The 20,083-nt window shown below is 43.3% G+C and overlaps 8 protein-coding genes across 8 annotated transcripts; 2 read left to right on the forward strand and 6 right to left on the reverse strand.

Annotated features, from left to right (window-relative positions):
* Nucleotides 1–1,024: 1,024 nt before the first annotated feature.
* On the reverse strand, nucleotides 1,025–2,193 carry EAE97_011759 (uncharacterized protein). The gene is made up of 2 exons (XM_038882274.1): nucleotides 2,046–2,193; nucleotides 1,025–1,930 (listed from the first exon to the last, which is right to left on the reverse strand). The coding sequence occupies exons 1-2, from the start codon at nucleotides 2,119–2,121 to the stop codon at nucleotides 1,311–1,313; spliced, it is 696 nt and encodes a 231-aa protein (XP_038726884.1). The 5' UTR covers nucleotides 2,122–2,193; the 3' UTR covers nucleotides 1,025–1,310.
* Nucleotides 2,194–2,953: 760 nt separating this feature from the next.
* EAE97_011760 (uncharacterized protein) lies at nucleotides 2,954–4,405 on the reverse strand (the record flags this gene model as incomplete). Its single annotated transcript, XM_038882275.1, has 3 exons — nucleotides 2,954–3,840; nucleotides 3,892–4,053; nucleotides 4,105–4,405. The coding sequence occupies 3 exons, from the start codon at nucleotides 4,403–4,405 to the stop codon at nucleotides 2,954–2,956; spliced, it is 1,350 nt and encodes a 449-aa protein (XP_038726885.1).
* Nucleotides 4,406–4,699: 294 nt separating this feature from the next.
* EAE97_011761 (uncharacterized protein) lies at nucleotides 4,700–6,773 on the forward strand. Its single transcript, XM_038882276.1, has 3 exons — nucleotides 4,700–5,092; nucleotides 5,147–5,365; nucleotides 5,421–6,773. Exons 1-3 carry the CDS (start codon nucleotides 4,922–4,924, stop codon nucleotides 6,513–6,515), a joined length of 1,485 nt encoding a protein of 494 aa, XP_038726886.1. The 5' UTR covers nucleotides 4,700–4,921; the 3' UTR covers nucleotides 6,516–6,773.
* A 227-nt stretch (nucleotides 6,774–7,000) lies between these two features.
* EAE97_011762 (uncharacterized protein) lies at nucleotides 7,001–9,059 on the reverse strand (the record flags this gene model as incomplete). The annotated part of the gene is made up of 5 exons (XM_038882277.1): nucleotides 7,001–7,094; nucleotides 7,157–8,596; nucleotides 8,650–8,740; nucleotides 8,805–8,968; nucleotides 9,019–9,059. The coding sequence occupies 5 exons, from the start codon at nucleotides 9,057–9,059 to the stop codon at nucleotides 7,001–7,003; spliced, it is 1,830 nt and encodes a 609-aa protein (XP_038726887.1).
* A 327-nt stretch (nucleotides 9,060–9,386) lies between these two features.
* Nucleotides 9,387–10,496, forward strand: EAE97_011763 (uncharacterized protein; the record flags this gene model as incomplete). The annotated part of the gene is made up of 3 exons (XM_038882278.1): nucleotides 9,387–9,512; nucleotides 9,562–9,589; nucleotides 9,658–10,496. The coding sequence occupies 3 exons, from the start codon at nucleotides 9,387–9,389 to the stop codon at nucleotides 10,494–10,496; spliced, it is 993 nt and encodes a 330-aa protein (XP_038726888.1).
* A 1,962-nt stretch (nucleotides 10,497–12,458) lies between these two features.
* On the reverse strand, nucleotides 12,459–13,277 carry EAE97_011764 (uncharacterized protein; the record flags this gene model as incomplete). Its single annotated transcript, XM_038882279.1, has 3 exons — nucleotides 12,459–12,626; nucleotides 12,729–13,130; nucleotides 13,230–13,277. 3 exons carry the CDS (start codon nucleotides 13,275–13,277, stop codon nucleotides 12,459–12,461), a joined length of 618 nt encoding a protein of 205 aa, XP_038726889.1.
* Nucleotides 13,278–13,792: 515 nt separating this feature from the next.
* On the reverse strand, nucleotides 13,793–15,140 carry EAE97_011765 (uncharacterized protein; the record flags this gene model as incomplete). The annotated part of the gene is made up of 2 exons (XM_038882280.1): nucleotides 13,793–14,883; nucleotides 14,951–15,140. The coding sequence occupies 2 exons, from the start codon at nucleotides 15,138–15,140 to the stop codon at nucleotides 13,793–13,795; spliced, it is 1,281 nt and encodes a 426-aa protein (XP_038726890.1).
* Nucleotides 15,141–15,636: 496 nt separating this feature from the next.
* Nucleotides 15,637–16,868, reverse strand: EAE97_011766 (uncharacterized protein; the record flags this gene model as incomplete). The annotated part of the gene is made up of 2 exons (XM_038882281.1): nucleotides 15,637–16,545; nucleotides 16,599–16,868. 2 exons carry the CDS (start codon nucleotides 16,866–16,868, stop codon nucleotides 15,637–15,639), a joined length of 1,179 nt encoding a protein of 392 aa, XP_038726891.1.
* Nucleotides 16,869–20,083: the final 3,215 nt, after the last annotated feature.

The raw sequence follows: 20,083 nt of genomic DNA on the forward strand, positions 1-20,083 counted from the left end.
ATATCCTCCTCCGACCCCTTCAATTTTCACACAATTTTGTGAATGATAGTCTGCATATCAATTTCTGTCCCCCAGAAATTCGAGAGAAGTATGAAATGAGCTATTATTAGATTGGATAGGAATACCTCTACTTACTCCAACAAAGCACAAGGGATTTCTTTGGCTCTTGAGTGTGAATACTAGACATCTGATTCTGATCGAAAGTTTAAGCATTGAGACAGAAGGGGTGCTATATTGAGGTGTGTAGAGAGGAGCGTGACAATGGAGAACGTGACAATGGATTAAGATAGACGGCGATAATTTTGGATGATGGTGAAAATGATTACGTTACTTCAACCTAGGCAATGCAAATTGGCATGTAGTTGTCATTATTGAATCCTTTTGCGGAGGTCCAAGAATTCGCTAGATAAATCACAACCCGACATTATCTGTCGAAGCTAGTACAAGCTTGCTCACTTTCTCATAGGCCGCTGAATCAAGAAGCTTACCGGGTGGAATTTCTTGACAAAAAGCAAGACTCATCGCTTTTTTCCTAGCCTGATCCCAGTCCTGATGTGTTTTCGCCCATCGTTCTTGCATCCTATTTTTGAACCAATACCACATAGCACACCTATAAAGTGAAGAATGAGATATTCGAGGATTACAAGCAGCGAGTGAATTTAGGCGAGTAGCGGAGGAGGGAATAATGCGAAATTAATGGATGTACTTGTTCAAAAAAAAAAAAGAAAAGAAAAAGAAAAGCTTCGTGGCTGTACATATTTGTGTGTACTACCAATTCATTCCAATGTGGGCTGTTTAAACGGAGATGGATTCTTTACTCGTTCATTTTCATCCATCTAGACCTTTCTACTTTCTCTCAACTTGAGGAAAGAGAACCGGACCAAGTACTGCCTATTGTTAACCACATGTATATATTCACCTGTAAACGATCAAAGGGAACTCATTGGAAGTGAGGGCTTGAAGTGTTGTCCCTATCATGGTACAATGTGAAATTCTTTTATATCTTCTTTAACACAAACTTCATGCATGTCAACAGTTTGTGCAAAGCCTATGAGGTAATTCATTTCCCAGCAGTTATGCGAGGCGCTTGATAATCGCACAAAATTGTTCATACTATTTTATCTCATTTTGTTCCATACGCATCGTATCATATACATCAAAATCGAAGGGATGACATGAATACCCGAACTCCAATCCAGCCCTAAACACCTTTGACGTTCGAATCTCTAGTTTCCGACCCATTCGCATATCCTCTGTTCATAAAAAAACACCCCACCGGCTTGAAATGTTCTCAACCCAACCTAAATCATTCAATCGACCCTCCAAACCAAAAATCGTAGTTTTGCCCCTTCTTTAGGAAACTTCAGCGTCCCCTCCACGAGCCCGCTCTCCCTAACTCCTTCCACCGCCTCTGTAAAACATCTTCTCATCTCTGTAGATGGACTTGACTGTGGTACTGACAAAACCGGTGATCGAATCTCGTGATTATTGATATGGCCCCATGATTTATCGAAATCGTCTTGTTCGTCCACTTTGGGTTTGGGAAGTTGAGGACGGCAGTGAGGTTTTACTTTTGGTTTTGATGCTTGAGATTTGGGGAGAGAGTCTAAAGGAGGCTCAGAGGTAGATTTGTCGATGGAAGTATAGACGAGGCCGAGGAAAATCCCTTGAAGGGAAGCATCGCCAGTTACTTCGGAGAGAGAAAGAGTGGAGATCATGGGGGCGGCGGAGCCAGAAGAAGTTGGTGATTTTGAATTGAAGAATGAGTGGGAGAGGAGGACATTTGGGAGATGATGATGAAGAGATGTGGGTAGACTGGATGTGAAGGAGACAGGTGGCATCGGGAGAGATGGCATAAAAATGCAGGATTGAGGCGAGGAGGGAGTTGGACGAGGTAATGAGGGGTCATTTATGGGTCGTTGAAATGATCCTAAATAAATTTGTTAGCTGCTGGTTATATTTTTGACGTCTTCTAAATGGGAAAGAAGTCCCAGGAAAATCAATTGAAGGGAACCTAGACTGAACAAACTTCTCCAACTACTTACGTTCATTCTTCTCAACTGCCCTCGCAGACACAACGGCCCCCAATCCCGCCATGATAAATAAACCAGAGAACAACATTTTTTCTTCAATAACTTTTCCTCTTCAAAATTATTTTATCAAAAGATATTACAACTTAATTGAATCGAAAATATCTAAGACTCTTTCCTGAAGTAATCTGCGGCCGGCCGTAGCCATCCAAAAACCACGGGAGAAGCTCAGATTTTAAACAATCCTTTTCTCTAAGCTTAAACGCCAAGTGGGCAGCCAGTAACGCTCGATGCCTTATACGTGACAAACAGATTAATATCCCTATATTTTCAGATTCACATATCTCAAATACACAGCTAGAAAAGGTTGACCACAGAAGAAAGATATGGGAAACATCAAAACGTCATCCCTAGAATTGAATGTTATTGGGTAATATTGATCTTGTTACATGGTTTGTGTCAAGGGGCTTCAGGGGTCGTTCGTTTTAAGTTACCGAGCATGCACATGGGTAGCGAGAATGTATCCACCAGTCAATCCACTTGGAAGAATTGAGAGAAAATTGCACAAAGCTTAAGAGGAGATCCTGGAAAAAATATGGACTTTTCAAGACAAAAAGCCAAGATATTGGCGGGTTTGGGAAGGTAGTACCGATAAATACGCCAAGAGATAAGAGGAAGTTGATACCGTGACAGGATAAGTGGGGAAACGGTGTTTGGGCCAAATTCTTGGGGGTTTAAAGAGGTGAAGAGAAGAGACGCACACCATCACGCGTTCAACAGATCAAATCCATGTATATGCGCTCGTCTCGAGTTTCTCAGACACCTCAAGTATCAACAATCAGAAACTGAACACGACGCGAATGCGCCAAGAAAGATGTACGCCTGCATTTGCAAACATGAGTGTCTTTTATGATGCGAGAAAACTATATCAAGAGATTTTCATGCTTAAACCTTTTTTGACCCTCTCCCTCACCATATTCAACTGACATGTGACCATTTCCGCGAATTTTGTATTTGTAGATCATAAGACCTTCCAAACCGACTGGTCCCCGTGCATGGATTTTGTTTGTTGATATTCCTACTTCGGTACCGAAGCCAAAGCGCATGCCATCAGCCATGCGACTGGACGTATTCCAGAAAACTCCTGCTGAGTCAACGCCAGCCATAAATCGCTCGGCGAGATCAGAAGATGACGTGAGTATCACATCTGTGTGATGAGAACCATGAATGTTGATATGTGAAATGACTTCGTTGAGATTAGAAACAGTCTTGATGGCAAGAACAAGGGATAAATGTTCCGTGTCAAAATCACTTTCAACTGCATCTTCCAGCAAGACTGCTTGATTAGAAGGAAGTTTTGAAGTAAGAGCTGATTTACTCGAAGCATCACATAGTAAAGAAACGCCCTTCTCTAATAGTGCTTCTGCAACTTGGGGAAGAATTGTCTCGAGTGCTGCTTGCTCAACGAGTAAAGTCTCCACGCTATTGCATGCGGCTGGATATGAAGTTTTCGAATCAACGATAACCCTTTTTGCCATTGCTGGATCGGCCGTTCTCTCAAGATATATCGAGCAAAGGCCATCTGCGTGACCCATGACTGGAATTTTGGTATTTTCCTTGATATATCTGACCAATTCGTTCGAGCCTCTTGGGATAACGAGATCGATATATTGGTCCAATGCCAATAATTGAGGAATTACATCCCTGGTGGTAACCAATTGGATTGCAGCTGCAGGGACTTCTGTCGATTGTAAAGCTGCTGAGATTACGGTAGAGATAGCAATGAAAGATTCGGTAGATTCTTTTCCACCTGTAGAACATTAGTTATCATTTGAGCGACGACATAAATATTTTATCGTACCCTTCAAGATAGCGGCGTTTCCTGATTTGATTGCTAACGAAGCAATGTTTGCGATGACTTCTGGACGTGCTTCAAAGATAATCAGAAGGACTCCAATGGGGCACGACACTCGCTCAAGGTCTAAACCATCATCAAGTCGTGTTCGCAATGTAACTTTCCCAACTGTACGAAGCGATCAGCGTTCATTCACCTTATGAGAAAATTTGTCAATACCAGGGTCGTCAAGATCTCTGACATCCAAAATTCCCTTCAACATATCCTCGTATTTTCCCTTCTTTCCCAAATCCAGTCTTGAAACTATACTTGAGCTTAAACGACCACTTTCGGCTTCTTTCCGAGCCAATTCGAGATCTCGAGCATTGGCTGCTAGTATATTCGCTTTATTTTGTAGAAGTGCATCATGAATAGACGTTAGAGCTGCATTCCTAGAGGCTGTTGGAAGTGTAGCTAGAACGTGAGAAGCAGTCTTAGCCCCGCTCGCAGCTTCTGCTGGGGTTGCGTTTGTGAGAGACATGGGTTTTTGCAAAATTCAAGCTGAAAAAAAGGACGAAAGGCTTTAGAAGATGCAAGTCGAGGTTACAGACACTGAAGCTTTGTTAACTGTGCAAGAATGTGATATAGATTCACCCGACAAAGTCTTCATAACAAATAATGATGCCCTTGTTCCACCCTCAGTGCGATGACTGATTTCTGGAAATTTTAACAGCACGTGATTATGACCGGAGCAGACGGCCGCTAGCGGGCATCAACCCCACAAACAAGTGGGAGCTCTGGAGTTCCAAGGCAACATCGTAGCCTCTCACAACTTCGTCTCTCGAATTCACCCAATACCTTTAGAATTGGGACTCAAAGATAGTAGTATACTGTAGCTACCTTTGATATTCCTAGCATCAAATTTGAGATTACCTCGTCTATTCCACACGGCATCTATTCGAGACCAGCTCAAGTCCTTAAAAAGCTGTGTACCTAGCAATCAATCGAGTGACTTCCCACAAACGCTCATTATTTGGTCGCATACTCTGCCTTCAAGATGGACAATTTTCTCTCCCGCATGCTTTTATTTCCTCCTCATCCAGCGCCCTCGGTACCTCTCACGGATTTGCAATATGATACTGGCATCACATCACAAATCGAAAGTTTAAAGAAGACCTCCGATAAGACATTGTTACAGTCGACTGCAGGTGATGAAAGTCCTTTAGATGTGCGCAGATTTATTGAAATTGTGGTCGGACAAGAGCTAATAAGTCTGTAATAGGTGATCAACCTCTCATTGAATACAGTTCCATATATCTACGTTCTTAGAGCCCACATCGCTGCAGCTCATAGAGGCGAGAAGGGAATCAACGTCAATGACTTATGGGAGAAGGCGACAGTCTTTTTACATAGTTTCGATCAAAGGCAGATCCGATACCTTGGCAAAGAAATACAAGATGTCATGGAATTTGTAGCGCAAGTTGCTTCGGAACAACATCAGGTGCGTAGAAATATATCTTGTATCATGGAAGAAAATAATACTAAAGTCTGCATAGCCAGGCGCTGCCATTCCCCCAATTAGAGAAGCCATACTTCGAATCGACCCCTCAGGATCGGTCCTTACCTCAAACCATATATATCTTGTCCGGTTGGCTCTCCAAACACGTTATTTCGCTGCCATTACAGAACTCATTGACAAACCTATCCTTTATATACCTGCCAGGCAACCCGTTTCATACACACGTTATCTTTGCGAAGTCGACCTACCGGCACAATCATATGTGACTATCAAATCGAACTTTTCCACCAAACTAAGTCCTCTCGAGATACTAGAGTATTTCTATTACAGTGGATCAATCTACATTGGTTTACAGAGATGGGACGCTGCATTGGAGATGTTGGAGAATGCTATAATATATCCATCAAATGATAATAGCGTGAGCCTTGTCATGGTCGAGGCCTACAAAAAATGGTTACTCGTTGGACTTCTTCAATATGGAAAGGTCCTCCAACTTCCAAAGACCACTTCTGCGGCTGCCGCTAAAACATACCACATTATCGCAAAGCCATACGAAGCTATTGCCGGTATCTTTGAAACTGGATCAGCGGCACGGTTAAAGAGCGAGGCCGAATTCGGTCGACAAGTATGGTCTGACGATGCTAATTTCGGGTTAATTTGCTGTGTCCTGGCTGCTTATCAAAAGTTTCAAATCCGTAATCTTGCCAACGTCTATTCGAAAATTGGAGCTGCGGATATCATGGGTCTTACAATGAGCGCAGAAACTGGTGCAAAGTTAACTTCAATCAAACAGATTGAAGATCTTGTACAGAGCATGATCGCTGAAAGCACTTTACCTGCAACTATGGTTCGAGATCAATCTGGCCATGCAGTTGTTACGTTCTCGACAACCGGTCCAGTGCTTTCGGAAACCCAGGTTCAAAATGATTTAGTGGCGTCGACTCGGCGTATCCAATCACTAGGCAAACAAATCAAAGTCACGGATCGAGTTTTGACACATGACAAGCGATATATTGACGGTGCTCAGAATGCCCAGTTGAAGCAGAAAAATGCTGCCAACGCTGGTGGAACAGCAGAGCCCTTGGACTGGAACTCTTTAATTGAAGACGAGGACATAATGATGGAGACATAGTGAGCTTAACTCAGTTGTAGCGGGGATATTTAGTGGTTCATGACGAAGTGGGCATTGGTTTCTTTCTCTAGGAACATGTGGTATGGATCAATCGCGAAAAGCGATGTTTGCTCTAGGCAATGGACGGATTGTTAATACACAGTAAAGTCTTTCGAAGAAATCGGAAGCAGTGGCGTATGGGCAGGTGGCGTCTTATGAAGATACGACAGGAATGAATCCATGAAATATAGAAAATGAATCTATGAATCTTGAAACGAGTAAGCATGCAAATAAACATGCATTGTTTGTGGTGATGGTTTTTCATATTTTTCGTACAAATCTCTATCATGATGTTGAAAAGGACACGAGCATTGACTACGCAACGCCAAACAGTGTGAAGTACCATCATCAAACTCATCATGATCATTGATAAAGAGTCTCTTCCCTCTCCCACGCCATCATTATTCTTCTCAGACCATAAACACTACAAGTCAAGCTATATACCTCTAATCAATGTTGTACGCCTTGATCAACTCCGCCAACTTCAAAGCGTCGGCAGCGTAGTTTACAGCTGAAGCTGAAATGACTGAGTATCGGACCCTGTGGGAATAGTTAGTCGCATATCCACAAGGATGATATGTATGGGATCAGAATTGACATACCTTGCTTGATCTTGATAAGTGTCAGTCTTGCATCGAACCTTGAATGTCATCATCTTGCAATTTGCATCCTCAAACACTCTCTCCATAGCTGGTGGATCATTTTCTTTCAGCTCCATCAGCTCATCTGCACTCTTTCCTATGACTAGCTTTCCCACATCGTCAAATGCCGTTAGCCACATTTGACCGGTATGGTCGTTGACATTCAAGGCGAGAATGTAGCGATATTCAGGCTTAGGGTGGCTTTGGTTGCACTTCTCGCAACGCCAGGTGCCATCATTTTGGTCAACAACTTTCTTGTTGCAGTTCTCATTGAGACAAGCTGGATAGCAGAAGTTATCTTGTTTGATGTAGACGATAGTGGCTCTAGAAGAGAAGTAGTCTGTGCTCTCTTCAGACATTCCAAGACCTTCATCCTTGACTTGAGCAATGGTCTTGACGGGATCTTGGCGGCCTCCTGCTGCTCCAGCGCTGGCCAAATTGCTATGAGAGGCAAAGTTGGAAGTACGACCTTGGGAGTCATACCACCCCTTGAGTCTGTGTGCTTCTTGGATATCTGGGTCAAAGGACATAGAGCCAGAAGATAACAAACTCAGACTTCTACCACCGAAATCGGAAACTTTGACACCTTTGAAAGCCACAACCGACTCTGGACTGGCATCAAAAGATGTTGCTGTCTTGCCCCATATAGTCAATCGTACAGAGTATCCAGTCTCGTCAACTAATGTTAACTCTCTTTTGCTGTAGGGTTTACTGGTCGTCTTCGACGTAATTTCTGAGATCTCTCCAACTTCCTTGAGCACAGCGATGAGATCAACTGTGCTGTCTTTTTCAATAGACTGTAACTCTCCAATGTTGGAAAAGTTATATCGTACTTGAGGGACATTATCTTGGTCTTCGGCTTTCTCTACCAGGGTATCTCGTTCGAACATAAGCTCATAATCATTATTTATGTTGGAGAATTGCTTCTTGGCGATTTGAACACGGCATGGACTCGTGATATAATAGACGCTACCTTCCTGGAAAATCTCATATAAAGCATCGCACTGTTCGTTGAAGCCCGTAGCCTTGATCTCGCCGCTTTCATCGAGAAGATTGACGCTGAAGAGCTTTCCTTCACTGTTCGGCTTGGACCATGTTCTGATATCTGACTTGCTTGTAACTCTTGCTTTGATTGTCCATTTGTGGGCATATGGCGACAAAGACTCTATGGGATATATAGTGGCGTGTGATGAGGAGCTAGAGGGTCCGTTGCGGGATGGGAGTGCACGATCTTGGGCTGCAGGTTGTTGAGGTTGGGGTTTGTTTCCGTAGAAACCACTTCCGGCAATACTAGTATTTGTTGGTTTAACGTCCTCCTCGACCTTTACCGCGGTTGGTTCTCCAATCTTTTCCATAGTGCCCAAGCTTTCGATGACATCGATATCGAGAATAATCAGAATTCTAAGAGCAGTGTTAGACACCGACTTCTTATTAGAGCATCTAAGTCTACTAACCTTTTTCCTTTGACTTCATTCGCCTGATAGTTTTTCAGACGAATGAAGCAGCCTTTTGTCAGCTTTCCGTCGTGTATGACATGGTTTGCCTCTAATCCGCCATCAGTCAAATAGCTCTCGCAGAGTTTAGGTAAAAGGACACAAGGTCTACTTACGAGTGGCAAGCATGCACTGTACAAAGTTTTGAACGTCGCTCACAACAAGTCTGAATCTTTCGGCTTGTCCATCTACACCGGAACCCATAGGTTTGACTTGTACTACCTGGCATACTGGTACCGGGAAGTCTTTCATTACTCGATCAGTATCATTGAAGATGGCACTTCCAAAAGTTAGCAATGGAAAGACGATTTGAATGAGTATAACACTTACTTCAAAGCACCTTGAGTAATTTGAGCTTTTGCAGCTTCCATTATTATCAACGACTTTATTATTCTTGAATCTACTGAAAATGAATGTATACCAAGTATTTGATTTATTGACTTGTCAACTTTTCCTTACTGATGATGAGTCGCGGTTCGTGTAAATTGATTTTAGAATTTCACGCGTCTTGGAACGTGCTTCGCCGCGCTAGCAGCCTAATAATATCACGCTAACACGAAGCCTCCCCGCTCTTTATCATCCGCCCCTCTTCACGTGGCCTCCCGCCCGCCGCCAAGCTTGAGTACCCAAATATCATCCATACATTCTCTTGTTGACAGAACAACATTTTCCTACAAACATCCAGAACCACACACAATATGGCTGAAGAAACCGCTACCAGAGCTCCAGAGAGCGATGCTATGGAGGACTCAAAAGAGGTTCCTCAAGTCGAACCAAGCCCGATTCCAGGAGATACACCAGCGCAAAGCGGTGCGAGTTTGGGTGTACGTCTTTGAGACACTGAATGGGAAGAATATCACTAACTTTTACAAGGAGCATTGCGTGAAGGATAGACCAACACGTCAGTACTCTTACGCATTAATTCTACATCTTCTAGAAAATACAGATATTAATTACTAACGAAAATAGCTGCCGGACAAGGCTCATCTGGAGAAACTACACAACTTGGAGGGGTCGACGTTTACATTTCCAAGCCCAGCGAATATCCTCATGCACCATCGAAACTTTTACTACTTCTTACGGGTGCTACAGGCATGCATTCGGTCAACAACCAGATTCAAGCCGATAAATTCGCTGGTGAAGGTTTCCTCGTTATCATGCCCGATATGTTCCATAACGATCCATTACCTGGTTCCGTGACCTATACCGAAGATAAGGATCCTTCTTTGATTGAAAAGTTGAAGATGCACGCCGCAGAGACGGCAAAGAGTTTCTTGGCAGATATGTGGCTCGCAAGACAAACACCCGAAAAGATTCTACCGATTATCCACAAGGTCATCGATGCCGCAAAGGACGAGTTCGCAGATGCAGTAGCGAATGGAGGAGGAATCTATTCTGTTGGATATTGCTTAGGTGGAAGAATGACTCTGTTAATTGCAGGCGAGAAATCAAACGCCGTTCACTGGGGCCAACAACCGGCGAAAGATGAGGAAGCCGCCGTCGAAAAGAAAGGACCGTACATCAAGGCTGGCGCAATCGCTCACGCAACATTAGTCGGCAAGGAGGATTGGGAAGGAACCAAGGTTCCATTGGCATTTGTTTGCGTCGAGGATGATCAATTGTTTTCCGATGACGTTCAAGAAGTTGGAAAGACATACCTGAATGAGAACAACATCGAACATGAATTTAAAACATATTCGGGAGTTCCTCATGGATTTGCCGTATTCGGCGATTACGAGCAATTGAACATCAAGCAGGCACAGGCTGAGGCGTACGATCAAATTCTGGCATGGTTGAAAGCGCATTGAATAAACTTTCCTTTGCTTGGCGTATACGAAGGTGTTTGGTGTTGCCGATGATGGCTTGCTGTTACGAGCTATGGCTCAAGGTTTTGACTTAAGTTTTATGATGGTAACACATCACAATGTTTATGAAGCAACTTAGTAAAGTATGCTATGAAATGAAATCTTAACTTGCACATTAAATTTTGTGTCGATTCGCGAATTGTTGGAGTATTCTACTGTCTTTCGAGCTCATTCTCACAAATCTCCCCAATCTCGCTAGTCCCTAATTTGATTTCAACACTAAATTCACATGTTGAAATTATCTACTGTCCCTTTCACTTTAAGAAAAAACACACCTATTTGCGGTTTTGCTATAAGAGGATGCTTCATGTATGGGCAGGGTCCGTACCAAATATGAAATAGCACTAACAAATACCTAGCTTGTCATACCTATGAGCACTCTTACTTTAGATACTCTTCATGGGTATTTTACTTAAAGGTTCTCTCCCCAGTGTATATAACATAAACGCACAAAATATATAGCCGCAAAACTCGATGCAGGAAATTTATACATACTATAATCCGCATTGTCCCCATGTGGAACTTACCCAAAAAAATAGAATCTGGCAGGTATTAACTCAAGTCGCTATCATCTACATCTCTTCAAATCCTCAATATGGAGTAAAGTACCCGTGTATGCTTTTCTAGCTGCGTTCTTATTCTCCTTCCTGGGACGGTGAATATAAGCGAGATCTAGATCTAGATCTTGTATAGACGATTCTGGTTTAGATGCACAGTGGTGAGGATGGGCGAGCAGTGTTAGGAAATCAAAGTGTAAGGGGAGGGGAGGGGATCGTTATGAAAAGAAAGCTCGGAGGTGAGAGAATCACCTTTCGTCAGGATGCACTAATGATATTCGGTTGTGGTTGTGGTTGTGGTTGTGGTTCTGGTTGTGGTTGTTCATTTGGATGGAGTGGGATATCGGAGGTGCAAGTGCAAGTGGAAGTGGAGAGAATAGGGCTGGTATTATAATTTTAAAGGGGTGAAATCGTAACAGCCATACTTTTGGAGTTGGCGATTAGCGAGTAGTTGCTGATGTTCCTCCTACATTTTCAAGCGATTTGGAGGATTCTAAGCTCTAGTATATAGCTATAAATATGGCATTGGGTGACTTGTTGACCTCGGACTAATATCGAATGACATGTCAATGTCAGGGGCAGCGCTGAAAAATGTGGCTTCGGCTATTCAAATGCGGATTGATGCGATACCCATTGAGCTTTTTGTGATTTCCTCCTGTGCCTGACAGGTAGATTGAGGCTTGAGATACTCGACAAAGATGAGACTATCTAGGTAGGAGAGATCTACCGCTTCGGGTTTGGCAGTTGTGCATCCCGTTGTATGAATACACTCTGTTTTCATCTGAAGATCTTGACTGATAATAGAAATAGATAGATGCGCAACACCATATCAGAAATTCCTGCTTATAGTATCCATGTCAGACCAATGTGTGAGATCGACCAAAAAGTATTCTACCTATCTTCCCTCACACATCTGGGAAACAGCGGAATATCTAATTCAATCTACGATTCAGCTACTCACTGATTCTCCCAAGGATCCGCTCAGGATTATAGAAATACGTAAATAAAAAAGCTCAAGCGCTTGCTTCGCTTCATAAAGAGGTCATGTCAGTTCTCACAACAGATCTGGATGGTCATCCGTGACCTTGAAGCAAATATGCAAGAGCAAAAAAACATAATATCTATAAAGCATCGATTTTACCAGCTAGCAAAACTCACATGATTTCCCAAACTCCATCCATGCTGACCGTCTCAATGTGAAAAGCTCCCGACTCCAAGGTTTGCTCCTGTGCAATTATCTTTCTGCCATCTTCTACATCTCTCTGTGTGCATATGTGCATATTATCGATACCTTATTATTCTTCCTTACGCAACACCCCGAAACCTCCACGGTTACACGAACAGCCCATCAAACACTCCCCGGCACCCAGCCCTCTCCAATCCTCCTCATATCCTCCACAAACTTCCTACTAACAATCTTCTTCCCGCCCTTCCCATTGACTGGACAATGTTCATCTGGATCGTAGAATGGGTTTTGTAGGAGCCGGATATATGCAGCTTGCATCGCTTTGAATATCTATTTGCACCATTAGCAATCTCTTCCAAATTGTTCCCGTTGCGCATCTCTCTTCTCTCCTCTCCCCCGACCAACAAAATAGAAACAAAACTCAAAACTCACACTCTTGATATCCCCCTCCCTCACACCTCCTCCCCCCATACCCCCCTCTGCATTCCCATTACCGCCATTTCCCCCGCCATTCCCTCCCATATTCCTTACAACCCTTCCCCTCCCATCCACAAAGACTACAAACCTAACCCCCGTATTCGTCTCGAACCCATACGCCGCCAACCTCTCATCAACCGCGTACAGCAGCCCCAAGTCCCCCGTTAAATTGCTCCCCGAAATGCGACTCCGCGAATCAAATATGTCGAGCGTGGAACTTAGCAGAAGCGAATACTGGAGAGGTGTACGGAGGGATTCGTGGACGGCAGGTGTAGATTTGGTGGGGGTGGAGGCAGAGGAGGAGGTTGGGTAGGGTGGTGAGTGAGGTGGGAAGATGGAGATGTGGAGTGGATTGTTCTGGGGGTGTTAGTTGATCTTACATTACGTATGAAATTCGGAGGGTGGTGGGAAGGAGAATAAGAAGAGGATAGACAGAGGGGGAATTGGACAACGTACATTCTTGCCTATGACGCCTAGACAGGCTATTGAAGGAATTGTTGTCATAGTTGAAGGTACGCGATTCTTTACTATCTATCTCTGGATTGAACGAAGAGCGCGGGCAATTCAATAGGTTTTAGGTAATGAGTTGTAATGCAATGCGATTTGCGATGGGACATGCAATTGTAGTTTGCCGAGAACTCGCAAGGCTGCGATCCGCGCGACAGTGAAGCAAGAGATATTCAGATTGACGTACTTCAACATATATTTACAGCTGATTTTTTGGGGCCTAGGGTTCAGATTTACAAGGAGAAGTTGAAGGGATCTTGATGATGTATAATTATTCATAACAGTACTTATTGGATATTGTAAAATCCATCCAGCCTCGTAGCCTCGTCATGAGACCTATTATCCAAGATGTGCAAAAGCGCTCACTCAGATCAGAAAACCACCTCCACGCCATTAATCTTTCGGATTCTCCGTATCCTTCCAATTCTTTCCTCTTACAGATTATAGACGACTTGGTCTCTCCTCCTAATGAATCCCCGGAGAAGAAAGAAACATAGATTGCAAGCAGCCAATCACTTCAATTCCTCCACAGCAAGGGATTCCGTCTCATCCAAAGCTTTTAAAGCTTCCTCAATCTCTTTCGGGTCACTAATACCCCAAACTCCACCTCCCTTTAAGGTATCCATTCCCCTCATCCCAACTTCCTTGCCTACCAGATTTCTCCCAACTTTCCCTGGTCCAATACCAATCCACCTCCGAACTTTCTTCTCCTGGTCCAAGTATTTGATCGAATCCCACCATCTGACAGTCTCAACACAACTTCTCGACCACAAGTCCTTCAATTCCTCTTTACTTTGGAACGGTCTTGCACTGACATTACTTATGCAATCCATTGTCCCAGGGAATATCAACAAGTCCTGATCTTCTTTTCCCTTCACCCTACTCTTCCCCTCCAATAATTTCAACATAGACTTTGCCGCAGGCCTCATCAATGGACTATGAAAAGGGCTATCACTCTTTAATCTGACGGCCCTAGGATCATGCCCTCCAAATTGTCTTAAATGCGTCAATAACTCCTTTATCCTTCCAATATTTCCGCTCAAAACAATCTGATTCTTGCTATTCATATTCGCAATTAGCACCTGTTGAATAGGAGGGACCTCCGCACTCTCAGACTTTGAACCAGCAGAAATATGGCCTAGAAATTGGTGTATAGCTTCGATTAAAGAAGAGAGGTGATCAGGTTCCGTAACCAAAGCAACCATCCCATATTCACCTCCATGTTCTGCGCTTGCTCTCCGCGAACATTCGGCCATGATTTCTGCCCGTTTGCGCACGAGGTACAAACTATCTTCAAACTCCACATATCCCCCAACAACCAACGCAGCGAATTCGCCCAGAGAATGTCCCAATGTAAAATCAACTCGCTCGTGTGTCTTGAATCCAAACTCTCGTTCTAAAACTCGTAAAATCAAGATGGAAGACGCCATAATAGCAGGTTGCGCATTGCCCGTAGCTGTCAGGGTACTATTGGGCCCATTTGCTATTATAGATGAGAGTTTGTAGCCTAGAAGATCATCGATTTCTTCAACTATGGGGCCAGCGGTAGCGGGAAAAGCTTCGAGCCATGGCGTTAACATACCGACTCTTTGGACTCCTTGACCTGTTGATTGTTAGTGAATACGAACAGACCAACATCGCCATAGACATGCGATATCATGCGATCATACCGGGAAAGAACAGCGCAGTTCTCGGCCTCGAAGATTTGTTTGATGAAGCATATCGCCTCTCTTTTCTTTGCCCCGATAGTCGCAATCGATATGTTGTCGCAGGATAGATTGTCTTGTTTGTATTCAATGCGCAATCTTCAAGAAAGAAAGTCGAACGACTTGCAATGGGCCTGGGCGCAAAACACTTCATTGTTGGATTTCTAGGGTCTACACGAAACGAATGAATTGAGATAAAGTTAAGATGCTGAAGATCGTGACCCAAAGAATCTGAATATTTAAAGGTTTGATTGACTCACAGCTTCGAAGCTTTAACACAAGCTTCACGAGGCTGTCTTCGGCACAAAGCTACGCAGCCCTTCCATCCGGGCCATTTTAGCCGATCAAGGATCCCCGCAATCGGCCGAGGAATAAGGGGACCCCGCTAGCCAAGGACTCGACAAGGTTAATGGTATATAAAAATCTAAGTCGCTGCAGCAAGAGTAAGGAACAGGGACATTGATTAAAGATGTAATGCAGTGAGTTGTAGTAAAGTTGAGTTCTTAAGTATAGCATTAAATTCATGGTATTTTGACAGCAGTTTTGTCTAACTCCATTGCCCAGTCCCTTTATTCATATCTTATCCCAAACACCATTCACAAGCCTAGACAAATGCGCCGAGTAATCCCATAATCTATAATAACCCCCGTCTATGACTCAAGCCAGTCAAGGAATTGTGGTGTGAAATAGCTGACAATGATAGTCGCACCAGCTCTCAAAATACCCTCAGAAGATTCGATCGCCATTGTCTTCAAGTCAAAAACTCCAGCCTTTGCTCCAGCATGAATCATCGCGAATTCTCCACTAACTTGATATGCAGCAACAGGCATATTCTTTCCAATCTCCTTTGCGTCACTGATAATGTCAAGATACTGACTTGCTGGCTTGACCATGATAATGTCTGCACCTTCGCCGATATCTCTTTCGATGGCTCTGCGAGCAAGACCACGACCTCCTGGTGGTAATTGGTAGCATTTTCGGTCTCCAAATGAAGGGACAGAACCAGCTGCATCACGGAATGGTCCATATAAACAACCAGAGAACTTGGCAGCATATGACATCAAGACAACTCTGTGTGCAATACCCTCCTCGATCAATTTAAGTTTGATAGCACGAATGCGACCATCATTCATATCTGAAGGAGCTACACAATGAGCACCAGCTTGAGCATATGCGATTGCGACGTCCGAAACGCGATCAACGGATAACTGGTTGTTGAGACTACCATCGTCCCTTAAGATACCACAATGTCCGTGGGAGGTGTATTCGCAAAGGCAGACATCTGCAACGATGAATAGTTGCGGGAATCTTTGACGGAGGAGTCGAATTGTGGCAATGACTGGACCTTGTGGGTCGTCTGCAGCGGTTCCAAGAGCATCTTTGACGTTAGGCGCAATCGGCACACCGAATAATATAACAGATCTCAAACCCTTGCGAATAAGAGGTTCTAAGAATGGGACAACTTTGTTGATACCTCGGCGATGTTGATCGGGTAGGGAAGGAATAAGAGTTTCTTCGTCATCAATGTCGGAAATGAATAGGGGGTAGATAAGCATTGACTGTGGTTATTGTCAGAAGCTGAAAGAGATATACATAGTAATGCAAATCTTACCTTGGTCAATTGTCTCTCGGCCTGCCATGATCTTGCCAAAGGATGACAGTAACCACCGTGCAGTTGACTGCCAATATCTCCAGATATGCTTACGCTAGTCGCAGCTGTACTTGCGTACGATCTGGCTCTAGAGACGTGAGAGTCGGCCCTGGAAACATATGATGCACGATCATCGTAAGTCGAAACGGATCCTGGTCCTCGAATTGGTGGTCGTCGCTCGCTGGCCGCATCTCTGAATGATAAGTCCTGTACGAGGCTAGAGAAAGACATCTTGGGTATACAGTGAAAGGGTTGTGAATGTATTAAGAGTTGAATGACCGATATTCGAAAGTGCCGATTCAAGTTGATATAAACTATGTGAAGGTGGCGGAGGACGGAGATTATAATCCAGACCGAGATATGAAAGTTAAAAAAATTACGGAGTCGGGTAAAATCGTGTGGTTTATGAATTCCGCAATTATGATTGGATGAAAGTTTAGAACAAAGATGATGAATCCAAAAAAAAATACTTTCTATGAAAACAATAAATAGAAAGGGAAGTTTCTGGAGAACTTAAAAAGATTCAAATAGAACAGATTCCGAACATGATTACTAGCCACTCCGTGTTTCGAACATCTCAGTGGGCAACCCGATAATGTTATCCATGCTGGTGTTATCCAATAATCGATAAGATAATTCAGCTGATAGCTACGGTGGCCGAGTAGCTGAGTAGATCTTTTCATGGCCTAGGAAGATTTTCAAACAACTTTATGAGATTACCAATGTTGTCTGTTGTGTTTACTTTGATAGAGGAAGAAAGAAAAGAACTTGATAGTTCATTCCTTACTAATATATTATCACATTTGTTAACCAATGAACATAAAAGGGGTGATATTCTACTGTCTAAGATCATAAGTGCACATTGCAGAATAAGGCGTGTAAAGCTCAAGACCTGACTCGAGAATACCCAAGAAGTAGATAGCCTTATAGTTCTCCGTAGTGATGACAATAATATTACCACATTTGTGCAAACAATCCGAATCAAAGCCGAATACAATACAAAACAACCTCAATCCACAAAAACAAGATGCCCTATTCCGAGCTCCGGTCTCCCATTCCGCATATATTTCGTATACTTTCCTAGCCATATCAATCGTCGTCACTATAAGAGAGGGAAGCCCATCCACACGGCTCGATAGTCTCGGGTCCCATCCTTCAACTTTCATATGTCTTGGCTCGGCCGTGGTGGCATCAACCCCAGATACCTTCAGTTTGACACAACCCAATCATACGTGCCAGCACGCCCCTTGTGCGCATTGTCAGCACTTGAGGAGTGCTCCTGTTCCTACATATGGAAAGTCTCCGCGGAAAATCGTTTCCGGAGATACATTACCGGAGCAGCTTTGGCGGAGTAAGCACTCCCACTTACTGGATGTGTACTGAGAGCATGGGTTAAATGGCGCAATCGTTGGAACACCATTGGAATGGGAATAATATGATAACCATCTACCAAGATGCCAGTCGCGCAAAAAATGAATAATACTTTTCTCCATCATTTGCATGTTTTCCCCACAAATCAGATGATAGCTAGTGTAGTACTCTGTCAAATTCTGGTGAACGTTGGAGTGGCAGTTTTGGTTTGTTTACTCTCTTAACGTATCTGCCATTCCTATAACGTTGTCTAGTGTCTGATTTCAAAAACGTTATGCCCGTTAAGGGCAGGCACTTGGCAAGATATTTGATAGCCCCAGTTGTGCATTGGTATTGTGGTGAGAATAGCCCTGGAGGAGTTTGATGTTCCCTAAAATAGGAGCATTTACTCTTGACCAAAGCTCAACATGGCTACTTGCTAATGCTCTGGAAGCTACACTTCAAGCAGTAGAAACATGATGATATGTGTATTTCAAGCGTGAAGATTCTGTTTACAAAGTTTTGAACTAGAGAACATTTTTGACAAGTACAACATGAAGCTGTTTACAACAACCAAAAGGTAGTTGAATAAATCAAGTCATAGAGTTGCAACTCTACTTTCGAAAGTCTGCGTGTGAATCCAGACAGAAGTTGAGACAGAAAATCATAGTTTAGTGACTAGCCATTTGCACTGGCATGGCAGCATAGAAAGACAAAGGTAGAGCGAAAGTAAACAATAACTCAATTTTTATATCATCCAGTAAATGATTGCAAGGGGTTTTTTTGGCCAAGGGTACAAAAGATGTTGTGTGAATGGTCAGGTCAGCTGAAGTGTAAAATTGAAGAGCTTGGTCCAAGCACTCACTTTCTGCCTCTTCGAATTAGAGGTCTGAATTGAAGAACTCGCGTAATCAGGGGTCGAGTAACCAACACAAACAATGACAATATTCATTTCTTCTAGATGTGAATAGCTCTGAAGAGATAGTTGTATTTGGATGTTTATACCATAACAAGAGATGTGGTACTAGCACATATCCTTTGAGTAGTAAATTGCTACCCATGAATGCATCATTCCAAAGCCTGTTGAGTTTTTCCTGAAGACATTCTTAGTACAAATTACTGGCCAATTGGTTAGTTATGACCCTTGGTCTTTACTCATGGGGATTTTTCCAACAGATTTGCCTTGAGATTTGGGAAATTCTGGATGGGACTGAACATTAGAGAACTTTCCCCATGTCCCTTCCAATAGTTACAACAGGTTTGTAAGCTTAGAGACAGAGGTGGACCATCGATTGTACAATATGATGAATTGGCTTTGGTGTTTAGTTGAGTTTATGTAACATCTGCTGTGCACAATGGGATAGAATAATTCAAGTAGAAGTATCGCATGTGCCACACCCATGTTTCAAAGGAGAGGTCGAGAAGAGAATGCCCATTGTATATGTCCCATGTCGGTGTTATCCCTCAACGCAAATAAATGTGCTTGAAGTTTGTGTAGAGCTCATTTCAAGTGTAAAGTCCTAACAATTGTTTGTTGCTTCGCCGCAGAAGTATGTGTAGTAGCGAAATAAGGCTTTCCGGCATTATACCTTTGCTTTGTTGTGCGCTTATATGAGACTGTGTGCCAGGCATTTCGATGGTTTATTGTATAGGCAGCGGAACATAAAAGCTGGGTGGTTTCGATACATTTTGGTCGACGATCCGAGGTTGGAGAGCGTTTGTTAGCCTGCTCCTAATGCAAAGTATAATATGAGCTCTAGTCGGGGTAGAGCGAGGGAGGGTTTCTGGTAGAATTTGAGAGTCAGCTAGTTATCTCATACTGATGTGAAGTGCGAATGGGTCTGGGTCTGGGAAAGCTTGAGGAAATCCTGGCAAGACTCCAAACTTTTAAAAGCGCGCAGTAGCCACGCAAGCAAATGATGTGTGATAGTATCGTTGATGATGGTGTGAGTTTTGTGTGGTTATTCGTCAAGTATCGGCAAGATACAGTCGGTCGATGTCCAAAATGACGGATCAGAAGTAGATGTAGAGAGCTGGGTGTATAGATATACAGATATGTTGATTCAATTGCTGTTGATCATGTTTCAACGAAGAAC

The sequence above is a fragment of the Botrytis byssoidea genome (assembly GCF_014898295.1).
Source record: "Botrytis byssoidea strain MUCL 94 chromosome Unknown BBYS_041, whole genome shotgun sequence".
NCBI classification, from domain to species: Eukaryota; Fungi; Ascomycota; class Leotiomycetes; order Helotiales; family Sclerotiniaceae; genus Botrytis; species Botrytis byssoidea.